The sequence below is a fragment of the Pantherophis guttatus genome, chromosome 2 (assembly GCF_059756535.1).
Source record: "Pantherophis guttatus breed Tessera chromosome 2, ASM5975653v1, whole genome shotgun sequence".
Classification (NCBI taxonomy): Eukaryota; Metazoa; Chordata; class Lepidosauria; order Squamata; family Colubridae; genus Pantherophis; species Pantherophis guttatus.
This window is the reverse complement of record NC_142064.1, coordinates 144,192,585-144,205,006: the sequence shown is the minus strand read 5'-3', so window position 1 is coordinate 144,205,006 and position 12,422 is coordinate 144,192,585. Positions and strand designations below refer to the sequence as shown.

Here is a 12,422-nt window from a genome sequence, read left to right as displayed (position 1 = left end):
ACTCTTATGACTGACTGCAGAGAAACTGCAACATTCCCCCTGCCTATCCCCCACCACCACACACACAGAGGGACCTAATAGGCACTGGCCCTGCTATGGTAGCCCACCAGCTCCTCCCCACCCAAAAGGCTAACTTACCTTTTGAAGATCCAGAGTTCCAAAACAGGCTGACCTCTCCTCCTCTCACCTCAAGCGAGCTCTCTCCTCTCCAGCCTCTCTACTGTGGGGTTTGTACAGCAGCATCGTTTCTTTTTCTGCTCCTTGCACTCCAAAAGCAGAGCGGTGAGAGCAGAGGAACAGTGGGATGAGAACACCCTGCTCAGCCTGGCTGACTCACTAAGGCTCCCTGCACAGCACACCCGATCTGATTTTGGAGCGCTAGGCAGCCTCAGTGAGTCTGAAGGAGCATAAGATCGTTGTTGTGGTTCGCCGGCAGCCTGCGGAGCTGGCAGCAGAGCCAGACAGTGAGGAGGCTGGGGAGGAAAATGGGCCAGTTCTGGAGTCTGGGTAAGGCTCGGATGAAGGCTCTGCGTCGGAGGGAGAGATGGGGCCAGGGCCATCTGGGAGTTATGTGCTGACTCTGGAGCCTCCAGAGTCTGACATTAGCGAAGCAGAGGAACAAGGGGAACCTGTTCCCAGTGCACAGATGCGCAGAGCTGCCAGAAGGCAAGAACAGTTAAGACAAAAGGGGCGACTTGGGAGCAAGGCTTGGAGATGATTGGCCCCTCCCATAAGACATAAAGGAGGAGCAAAGGGACACGATCCTTTGCAGGAAGCAACTTTGTTCGTTCTGGTCGGTTTAAACTCTGAAGCTCTGTTTTGACTTTATGCTTTGTTTCGCCTTGCAAAGCTAATTGGCAATTAGGTCTTTGGCAGCGTTTCAAGGGAGATAAAGGTGGGTGCTTATCAGCCTTATCCCAAAAGACTGTGGCAGATTTCTGCGGGCTATTCACAAACTGTTTGGGACTCATTACGAGCTGTGAATGACCATAGCTCACAGCCGTCTCAATAAAAGAGTTTTATTGGGACTAAAATTGTGATTTATGCTTTGTCAGGAAGCCTAGGTCAGAACAATCATGTCCCCAAAGAGCGTGCTTCTCTTCTCCAAAATTCTTTACAAAAGAATTTGTAAAGGGCAGGAGGCCTGAAAGGGCATGAGATCACTGTCCCAAAGCGCTCGATCCCCATGCAAAAGCTTTTGCTGCGGAGAACAGAAGCCTTTGGGGGAGCAATTTTGCACTGCTTTCAGGCCTCTCTTCTGCCTTCCAAAAAGTTTTGCAAAGGGACGGAGGCCTGAAGCAGCGCGAGATCGCTGCCCCAAAGCCCTCCAGACCTTTGTAAAACCTTTTGGCATGGAGAACAGAAGCCTTGGGAGACATGATCTCGCCCACCTTCAGACTCACCGAGGCTGCCTGGGGCTCCAAAAGCAGATCGGGTGTCCTGTGCAGGCAGCCTCTCACCGCTCCACCTTTGGAGCGTCAGGAGCAGAGGGGAAAAAAAACCATGGCAGAGAGGCTGGATATTCTCCGGTAATATCACACTACTAACCAGAGCATACAAAACATTTGCTAGGCCAATTCTCGAATACAGCTCATCTGTCTGGAACCCGCACTACATATCACACATGTTGAGTCCTCGCTCTTACAACGAGGTCCTCGCACTTATGATGAGGTCCTCGCACTTACGATGAGGTCCTTGCACTTACGACGCGCGGCCCTGATTGGCTAAGACGCACCATCCAGCCAGCGGGAGAATACTAAATCCTTATTGGTTGTTGGTTTGACAGCTATGGTATAAATAGCTGTCAAATGCCTAGCTCTTTGCTCTGTTTCTCTCTAGTTGTTCTGTTAGTAATAAACGTTCCTGTTTGACTTTACCTGGTCTTGCCTCAGTTACTGACCCCCAGGTTGTTCTACAGAGCAAGACATTAATACAATTGAAAGTGTCCAGAAATATTTCAGAAGAAGAGTCCTCCACTCCTCTGCTCGCAACAAAATACCTTATGCCACCAGACTTGAAATTCTGGGCTTAGAAAACTTAGAACTACGCCACCTTCGGTATGACCTAAGCATAGCTCATAAAATTATCAGCTACAATCTCCTACCTGTCAATGACTACTTCAACTTCAGCCACAACAATACACGAACCAGGGTGGATTTGATTTAAGTCGAGTCGATTTAAATCACTAGTAAAAAGACTTGATTTAAATCAACTTGATTTAAATCATAATTTTTAAAGAGCAACTGTCATCTCTGCTACTCCTTTGACCCGCTGTTGACTCACCGATAGTCCCCGTGTTGCAGAATATACAGCCTTGTACTACATAACTAAACTCCATTTCATGCTGAATAAACTAAATTATTTATGTATCTTAAATAGAAAACTATCTTATGATAGATTTTTACCCCATAAGTTTTTTATTAAAATAAATTCAATAAAAATCAAAAAAATCCGATTTAAATAAAAAAAATCCGATTTTTTTGATTTTTTAAAAAAAAATAATTGATTTTTATCCACCCTGACACGAACACACAATAGATACAAACTTAAAGTGAACCGCTCCAAACTCGATCGCAGAAAATACGACTTCAGCAACAGAGTGGTCAGTGCCTGGAATGCACTACCTACTCTGTGGTTTCATCCCCAAACCCCCTAAATTTTAACCTAAGACTGTCTACTGTTGACCTCACCCCATAAGAGCACCAGTGTGCCTACCGTCCCTGTCCTAATGTTTCCCCTATTTGTATTTATTTTATGTATCCAATCCATGTTTATACTTATTACCTAATACGTTCTTGACAAATAAAATAAAATAAAAAATAAAATAAAAGAGACAGCTTGCTTTGGTCATCAAGTTCTTCAAAAGGTAAGTGAGTCTCCACAGGCCCTGTGCCTGTGGAGACCTGGTGGCGCAGGATGTTGGAGGGGAGGGGGAAGCATGAGATATTTCAGTGGGTCAGGGGAAGCCTTGCTTGTTTGGAAGCACTAGGCCTCCCCATGGTCTTTCCCACCCTGAGATACCTCATGTGCACTTAACAATCTGCACATTCGATTAGCAAATGCATTGGGTAAGGCAGGGAGGGATCACGTTCATTTAACATGATCCAATTAATAAACCCTTGGGTTACGAATGTAATTGGCAGTCTCTATTACATTTGTAGCTCGAGGATTACCTGTATGTGAACTTGGTATCCTTTTTAAGATGCTAACTATAGTTTGAGCAAGATGGCTATTCCCTCATCTCCCTGTGCTCAAAACTTATAGAAGATTGCTGCCTTGTGGTCTCCTCAAGAGGAGAAACGGAAGCAATATTGGGCGATCTCCCACCCTCTCTCTGTCTGGAGGGGTTCCTAGAGCTGATTTATTTTATTTTTATTTATTTATTATATTTATATGCCACCCATTTCACTGTCAAGTGACACTGGGCAGCTGTTCACCAGCTGTTCATTCTTAGTTGTGGTTGTCAGCTTCATGTTCAGTCCACCATTTCTTCCTCCAGAGGTCTCCCAACTTTTTCTCCATTTTCCAGCCTCCTAATAAGTAATATGGCATTACTTCATTTCCAAATCATTTTTTAAATTTTGATGATATTGTCCCTTCAGAATACCACTTGTCGGAAGTTGGATTTGCTGAAATCAGAATTCCTAGAAATGGTAGCTTTAATTCATGAAGAAGAAAATAATTGTTGGAAGAAAATCAAAACAGAAGAAAAAAAAGTCCTGGATAAATGTGAATTTGTCCATACAGTCCTGGGTAAGAAGAAGAATGAAATCCAGAAGGAGCGAGATGAAATTGAAGTGACCTTGGCAGAGATGGATGACATTACATTTTTAAAGGTAATTTTCAGTCGGGAGAAGCAGTGATTAAAGGACTTGCTAATTTCTCCAATTAGGGAGGCCCTTTCTCCAGTGAAATCTTTCCTGAGCTGCTTGTCCTATAGATCAGGGGTGGGCAACTATGGCCCTTTTATGACTTGTGGACTTCAACTCCCAGAATTTCTGACCCAACCATGTTAGCTCAGGAATTCTGGGAATTGAAGTCCACAAGTCATAAAAGGGCCATAGTTGCCCACCTCTGCTATAGATGTATGTGTTGAACTTCCAGAATTCCCTGTTGCTGATAATTTAGAAAGTTGCCCAGAAAATTGCACAGAGTGGGGGGGTGGTTGTTTTAGTGTCTTTAGACTAAGAATAAAGATGGTTACAGTCCTAGTTTAACCTGCCCTCCCTGGATATTGTTGTCTTCAATTCCTAGAATTAATACATTCTGACAATTGAGAAGGGCATACCTTTCCCCTCTTGGGGTCTTTTTTTTAAAAAAAAAAGAAAATGCAGGATGTACGTTTTAGTCATTTAATAAATAGTCCACTATATAATGTGTCAAGCACTGTGGAAGGAAGTAGAGCTGTTTTTTGTTTGGAATTATCGCAAGATCTTAATGCTTTATTTCAGAGAGCAAGAAAACTGCGACAGATATCCTTCAGCGATGTATTTATTCCCAAAATAGAGTTGGATCAAAACGTGCTAGGCGCTGTTTATCAGAAAGCCTGTCACCTCAAAGAAATGACAAAACGATCTTTGGCTATAACTCAGGAAGAGAAAATAAAAGGTGCTTTTATTTATTCATTGATTTACTGGGATTTTTTTAAAATTCACATATGGTTTAAATATATTATTCTAGCTGTGTTGCTAACCTATGGAAATGTTGAAAACTAACTGCCCTTAGTTAATAAGGTTTGTGGGATGGTACAGGTAGTCCTTGACTTACAGCACTTCGTTTAGTGACCATTCAGAGTTACAACGGCATTGAAAAAAGTGACTTATGACCCTTTTTCACACGACTGTTGCAGCATCCCCAGGCTTAAGTGATCAAAATTCAGATGCTTGGCAACTGGCTCATATTTATGATGATTACAGTGTCCCAGGGTCACGTGATTACCTTTTGTGATCTTCTGACAAGCAAAGTCAATGGGAAAGCCTGATTCATTTAAAGACCATGTTACTAACTTAACAACTTCAGTGACTCACTTAACAACTGGCAAGAAAGGTCATAAAATGGGGCAAAACTCGCTTAAAATAGGTCTCACTCAGCAACAGAAATTTTGATGGCAACATGACGCCGCAAGTTTGACACCCCTGTCCTACAATATTTAACTCTACAGATAGTCCTCAACCAACGACCACAATTGAGCCCAAAATTGATGTTGCTAAGTGAGAAATTGGTTAACTGGGTTTTGCCCCATTTTATGACTTTTCTTGCCACGTTTGTGAAGTGAATCAACTGCCGTTGTTAACTTAGTCACACGGTTGTTAAGTGAATCTGGCTTCCCTGTTGACTTTGCTTGTCATAAGGTCACAAAAGGGGATCATGTGACCCTGGGACACTGCAACCGTCATAAGTATGAACCAGTTATGAACCAAGCATCTGAATGTAAATCACATGACCATGGGGATGCTGCGATGGTCATAAGTGTGAAAAATGTCACATGGGGAGAAGGAATGTGTGGGGTGAGCACACAAACATGGTGCAGAGTAGTTCTGAAAAATACCTCTTTACTTCATACCATCTTAAAGTGATCAATGAATGTGGCTCTGGACCCCCCCATGTAACTTTAGACACACTGTGCAAATGTTAGTTTTATCCATTGGAGTAAAAAGTTCCCAGGCTAGAGTACCAGCCATCCCAGTAGTGCAATGAAATCCTCCCCTCCCCTCTGGGGTACCAAGAGTAGCAGTAGTAGAGATAAAATTTGGAGATGGGTCTGTTGTGTGCACCGCCATAAACTTCAGAATAACGTTGCCAGTTGATGGGCGAAATCTGTTTAACCTCTACATATTTTAATCTTGTACTTTATATTTTGAATTTTATATCATAGAGTATGCCTTATTTTAATTGTGTTGCTTCTGACAAGAATAAACCAACCAACCTCAGGATGAGATCTCAACTTAACTAAAGAGAGTATAAATAAAGCTTAGTTCCATTAAATGAGGAAAGAAATGAAAGAAATGTCCGCTATCCGAAAGGTGCTTTTTCAAAAGATTTTGTTTTGCCTTGAAGAGGTTTCGCTTCTCATCCAAGAAGCTTCTTCAGTTCTGACTGAGGAAGCTTCTTAGATGAGAAGTGAGACATCCTCGAGGAAAAACCAGAAAGTCCAGTTGCCTTTTGAAAAAGCACCTTTGGGACAACCACGACCTGGACGACTGAGAGAATCTCCATAGACAAATGTCAGCTAAGGAAGATGCAGGTGGGTGACCATAGTTAGAGACAGTCATGGGTGGAGTGAAAGTAAAGAGTTGAACATTTTGCTCCAGAAGAATCTAGATGCTTTCTGGGATTGCATGGGGGATGTTGGAGGAAGGGGGGAATTGACAGAAGTCATCATTCAGTCTCTGTTGCCCAGAAGGAGGGGAGCCCTTTTGGGGCTTTGTTTCCTCTGTGCATAAAAGGAATTCTTTTGTCCCAGATAAGTCAGAAGAATCCCAAAGGTTACCCATAAACCTGTTTAAAGTATTGGAACAGGACAATTCCATGCTGACCCTACCATGATTTTTTTGGTTTACTTATATTCACCTCATTTATCTTTTTTCCTTCAGAAGGGCCACAGTGGAAACCGAAATCAGAAACTCCCATATTACAACCAAGAGAATTTAGATCTAGTAAGTGAGATCTCACACACACACACACACACACACACACACTGTTGTAAGTTGAGGACTACCTGTATTGGCTCCTATAAAGGCAGTTTGACAAGTACAACTGTCTTTACTAGAGCCAGTACAGGTAGTCCTCAACTTACAACAGTTCATTTAATGACCGTTCAAAGTTACAACGGCACTGGAAAAAAGGGATCGTTTTTCACACTTAAGACCTTTGTGGCATCCCTATGGTCACGTGATCAAAATTCGGATGCTTGACAACTGTCTCATACTGATGACCATTGCTGTGTCTCAAGGTCATGTGATCACCTTTTCCGACTTTCTGACAAGCAAAATCAATGGGGAAGCCACGTTCACTTCACAGCCCTGTTAAAACAACTTAGCAACTGCTGAGTTCACGTAACAGCTGTGGCAAGAAATGGGGCAAAATTCACTTAGCAAATGTCTTGCTTAACCACAGAAATTTTGGGATCAATTGTGATTGTAAGTCGAGGACTACCTGTACGTTTCTCTGCAGACATATTAAGTGGTCTTATGAAAGCAAAGTTACACTGTACACTTCTTCAGTTCTGCTACCTGTCGTCCCTTGCAGGTTTTTTTCAGTCTCGCAAATGCTGTTCAACAGAAGGGGAGGGGGAGAGGGAGGGAGAGAGAGAGCCATTTGGGGTGCTGTATAAGATGATTTATGCTTTTCTAAAAGGGCTCTAAGGGGTGTGATGACCCAGTGGTTAAAGATGTGAGCTTGTCAGATGGAAAGCTGACAGCCCGGGTTCGAGATCCTAGCGCCATGTCATGGGCGTGAGCTCCTATTACTTGCCCCAGCTCCTGCCCACTTAGCAGTTTAAAAGCATGCAAATGTGAGTAGATAAATAGGTACCACTTTCGTGGGAAAGTAACAGTGTTCTTTGCACCTCTGCGTAGAGTCATGCTTGGCCACATGACCACGGAAATGTCTTTGGACAACTCTGGCTCCCTCGGTGAGGAAACATACATTAGCTTGCCTCCTAGAGTCAGAGACCACTGGACAGGGAAACCTTTACCTTTAAAGAGGATAGTGTCAGGATTCCAAGTAACACACCCAACAGAATCAAAACTCCAAGGCAGGCATATTCCTCAAAGTATAGACTTATTAGGCATGTCATATTGGCACATCTGTGAAAGCCCCTCTCCCCTAGGGTTCCCCCCCAGTTAAAAGTAAAGTTTTCTTTCCCCTGCCCATGCAATCCATCACATGGTCCAATCAGGTCACAGTCCAAGGGTCAATTGGTCTCAGATCCCACCTGCTTGCACCTGGTGAGAAAGTCCTTGGTTCTCAGAGGAAAGAATGTTATTTTGGCTACAATTCCCCAGTTGTCTCTATCTCCCCATTCCCACAGCTCGACTCAATCTCTGCTGTGGCAGCCCTGAAGGTGCCAGGGAAAATGGCTTCAGGGCTGAGAGCTATAGAGGAAGAAGTTCCTTCAAAGGGGGAGAGATTCTCTGTCAGACTCTTTCGAGGTGTTTGCACACATACACTTTGTTGAGATCTTGTAAGCCCCCCTAACTCTCTACCTATGTTTTCCAGATAGGGCCTGCTCGGGCATACAAGGCACACCTAGTCTAGTAGAGCAGAGAAATAATAACACAAGGATCACTTTCAAATGAGTGAAATCCTAAGGAACATCAAGTTCTGGAATTCACAGAGACCCAATGAATTTAAAGTGCGGAGAGAATTTTATTGGTTGTCGTGTACATTTTCTCACTCTCATACTCAAGTCATCCCCATTTACCACATCCTTCTCAACTAAGCTGCCACAAACTAGATAGAGGACCCCTTCTATCCCCCAAATACCTTGGTTTGTTGATCCACAACTCCAGTAATGAGATTGATGGAATTACCTTGTGCTCAGCAGTCCTCTGCTTCTGGCAACATTTCTCCTTTGTTCCTTGTTCCCTTCTTACCTGCCTCCTCAGAGGGATCCTTTTGACAAGATTCCTGGCTTATGTCTTTGTTTATGTTCCTTTAGGTAATCCTGGCACTTTTGTACTCCCATTGAAGACGCCCATGGTGGAAGAGGTATGCCCAGCAGCTGCAGGAAAAACTAGTGAGTATTTAGAGCAAATCATAGTGATAGATATTCTTTGCACATGGTGGAGTTTTTGAGATCAGAGCAGGTGGTAGGAGTCTCTGGTGGAGCATTTAGCTTTCTGTCTGAAGGACGCTGTTCTTTAGCTTTCTCGTAAGGAAGAAAAGGACAGAAGGAGCTTCCCTCATTGGTCCATTAAATGTTGGAAGAGTTGGAACTTTATGTATCATTACAACCATTGCATGAGATAAAACAGCAGCTAGTGATGAGTACTGGGCATTTTGTGACTTATGATAATCCTCCATCCCTTGATTCTTCTCCACAATCCTATGAGACAATCTAGACCAGGGGTGTCAAACTCACAGCCCACGGGCCAGATGCATCACGCATAGGCCACACCCACCCCAGCTCTACAAATGGGAAAAATGTCGAGAAACATCATGTGACGGCAATGTGTTGTCGCAAGTTTGACACTCCAGGTCTAAACTATCCGCAACTCTCCCAAAAGCAGTCAAGCTCAGTTAGGATTTTGGATCACTTCATTGTAACCTGACACATATGTTTTATCACACAAGTTATTTACCCTTTGATATTTATCAATTAATATGGCCACTTACCTATCCGAAGTAATTCAAAATGGAACATGTTGTTAAAGCCAAAAGAAACCAAATTGATGTCCTTTTCAACATTTGTCCAATTCTAACACACACACACACACACACACATATTTCAGTATCATTCCTTCACACCTTGCTGTATGCAGATCTCTTTTGTTTTAGTTTCATCCCTAATATTTTTATCACATTTATTTTTAATTCCATTCACTTGGGTAGAAGCTGTTTTCCAGTCCTTTTCATCTCTTTTCAAAACACTTTGCTTACATGATTCAGCAAAGTGTTTTCGTTCGTCCTCTTAATCTTAACTGTTCCTCTCTATTGCTGATTGTATTTTTGCAACTGTCCTTTGTTTCTCTGTTCTTCTCCATGTTTTGCAGCTAATGTTCCCTAATACACAATTTGTCTCACCTCATAGCTTTCTTCACCTAATTTTTTTTCATACAGTACTTCCTGTTAACATCACTACGCATGCTGTAATATATTGTAATTCATTTCATATCAAATCTTTGCTCATTCTATAGGTATCCAGAATTGGTGGGATGCAGGTAATAATTGTGTTACCTCACAAGTCTCAAGATTACATAGAAATCCTAGCTTGCATGGAAAACTAAAAATGAACTTGGAATAAAACTGGGCTCTGCTTGCACTTGTGGCAAATGTGCCAAAATTGACTGGCATTCTTCTTTTCCAGGGGAATGATGTAGATGCCACTGGTATAACTAAGGATAATCTAAACTGCTTTTTTTCCCCAAAAAAACTTCTTTTCCCCTTGTTGCAAAATCTCTTGAGCTGGCTTTTGACTTGATTCTGGCCTCTCTATTTTTACAAAAGTCTTAGCTTATTATTGGATCTCTGCTTTCTACTATTTATGCATTCCAAATAATCATTTCATTTATATAGCATTTGATTTTTTGCTTCAGTAATCATGTTGAAATTTAAGTAAATTTACTGGTGTGGTAGTGGTAATTTTCACATAGCTAAAACAAATTATTGGGATAATCAAGTTCAAATTGGTAACGCTTTTTAAAACTTCAATAAATCCTAATAAGAGCTAACCAAAGGATCTCTTGCTTGCCCATTTGGAGAGAGTTGTTTGTCTTGTTCGCAAATAACTAAATTGGACGCATCTTTTTCTTTTCAGGACAGAGAAGTCGGCCTGCCAAGCGCTGTAAGTTCAGTCTTTTAACCAAACTTGTGACTTTCTGCCTGCCAATGAACTCCACTAATTAAAATTTGAGGAATAGCTGCCTCTGCTGAAATCTCAGAAAAATTCAACCGGGCATTTATTGGCATGGAGTAGAAATAATTGTGCTGTGGTCTGGTCATGAGAAAATTGCACCTGTGGCTTGAACCCTATGCAAATACTTTTTCTTTGTACAATTAGATGCGTTCGTTTGCTACCTCTGCGCTTTCAGTTGTGTCTACCAATTTAATGTACTCCGTACATTTTCAGTAGCAAGTTTTAGTCTGATGTATTTGGATTCTCAGCTTTTGGAAATGCAGTGCATCTCAAAACAGCATTCTAAAACTTTAAGGGAGTAATGGTTACGTAGGCCTTCTTAAAATCACAAATATTTATTAGCGGCCTAGGTGTAAAGGCTGCTAATGAATATTTCTCTCACCATCTCTTCTTTACGGATGTTAAGTTATTGGTTTCTTGCAAACGATCTCCAGTTTCTAGAGAAAATGCTATATTTTTGTATTCCCCCTCAATCTCTTTCATTCCACAGGGCAAGAGATCTAACAATAGCAATGGCACTTTGACTTATATACCGCTTCACAGTGCCCTACAGCCCTCTCTTAAGCCGTTTACAGAGTCAGCCTATTGCCCCCAACAATCTGGCTCCTCATTTTACCAACCTCAAAAGGATGGAAGGCTGAGTCAACCTTGAGCCAGTCAGGATCGAACTGCTGGCAGTCAGCAGAATTAGCCTGCAATACTGCATTCTAACTACTGCATCACCACAGCGCCTAATGAGTTCTAGTGAGATTAGTGCTGAAACAAACTAGTTAATAATGGTAAATGCTTACTGCAAGCTTCCCAGGAGAATGTTAAAGCTAAGAAAACTTAAGTTCACGGACTTAGTTGAATTGAGGTTAGATAGAATTGTTGAGATCAACAGAAAAAGTCTTTTAAAAAGAAGTCTTTTAAAAAGCATTCTTGTTGGAAAGATTAGCTGTGTTGTCACGAACAATAGGCAAAAGTGACTTCACTTAGGACCATTGTGTATGTTTACTACTTTTTAGCAGGAAATTTTCATACACTATAGTTCTGGCTTCTAATAATGATCGTTGCAACCCTACCTCTGCTTTCCTTTAAACAGGATTCTTCTAGAAATCCATAATTTAGAATTCCGAGCTTTAGAAATAGCAATAGCAATAGCACTTAGACTTATATACTGCTTCATAGTGCTTTACAGCCCTCTCTAAGCAGTTTACAGAGTCAGCATATTGCCCCCAACAATCCGGGTCCTCATTTTACCGACCTCGGAAGGATGGAAGGCTGAGTCAACCTTAAGCCTGGTGAGATTTGAACTGCTGAACTGCAACTAGCAGTCAGCTGAAGTAGCCTGCAGTACTGCACTTTAACCACTGCGCCATCTCCGCTCTAGAAAGCTAGAGTCTTGTACGTTTCATCATTCTAAGGCTGTCCTCTACTGCCAGCTCTTTAAAATCTTGGATTGTCTGATGGGTAAATGCAAAATCTCTTACCACAACTTTGTGGCCATGGAGATATGCAGAGCAAATGGAAGCAGAAGGGAGGAGACCTCCACTCCTGAAATGCTATTGACCACCAGATCTGAAAGGAGCTTGAGTGTAGGTTATATTCAGCGGCTGGTACAGAATAACAACAGAAGAGGATGTTTGTTGCTCAGGATTAAACTGTGAGGTCCTTGGTGCTCGAATTAGAAACTATTCCACCAATTGACATGACAGTGGGGGACAAAATGGAGGACAGATTGTTCTGAACCATGGGGCCCTTGGTGCTCTCTGATTGGTTTTTTTTTTTTGCAGACTAGGAAACAAAATGGAGTTTATTCTCTGTTAGGCACATATACAATAACTCATGTCTAGAGCTGCTT

At 42.1% G+C, this 12,422-nt stretch overlaps 1 protein-coding gene across 2 annotated transcripts in view; it reads left to right on the top strand.

Annotated features, from left to right (window-relative positions):
• LOC117662832 (E3 ubiquitin/ISG15 ligase TRIM25) overlaps nt 1-12,422 on the top strand; it is a 29,591-nt gene that overhangs the window by 11,481 nt on the left and 5,688 nt on the right. Inside the window, exons 3-7 of one of the 2 annotated variants that reach the window (XM_034412495.3) lie at nt 3,603-3,836; nt 4,452-4,608; nt 6,594-6,656; nt 8,663-8,740; nt 10,481-10,507. In XM_034412495.3, the coding sequence (XP_034268386.2) occupies nt 3,603-3,836; nt 4,452-4,608; nt 6,594-6,656; nt 8,663-8,740; nt 10,481-10,507 (559 nt within the window). The remainder of the gene's footprint in view (nt 1-3,602; nt 3,837-4,451; nt 4,609-6,593; nt 6,657-8,662; nt 8,741-10,480; nt 10,508-12,422) is intronic. The other variant, XM_087886948.1, reaches the window with a different exon arrangement.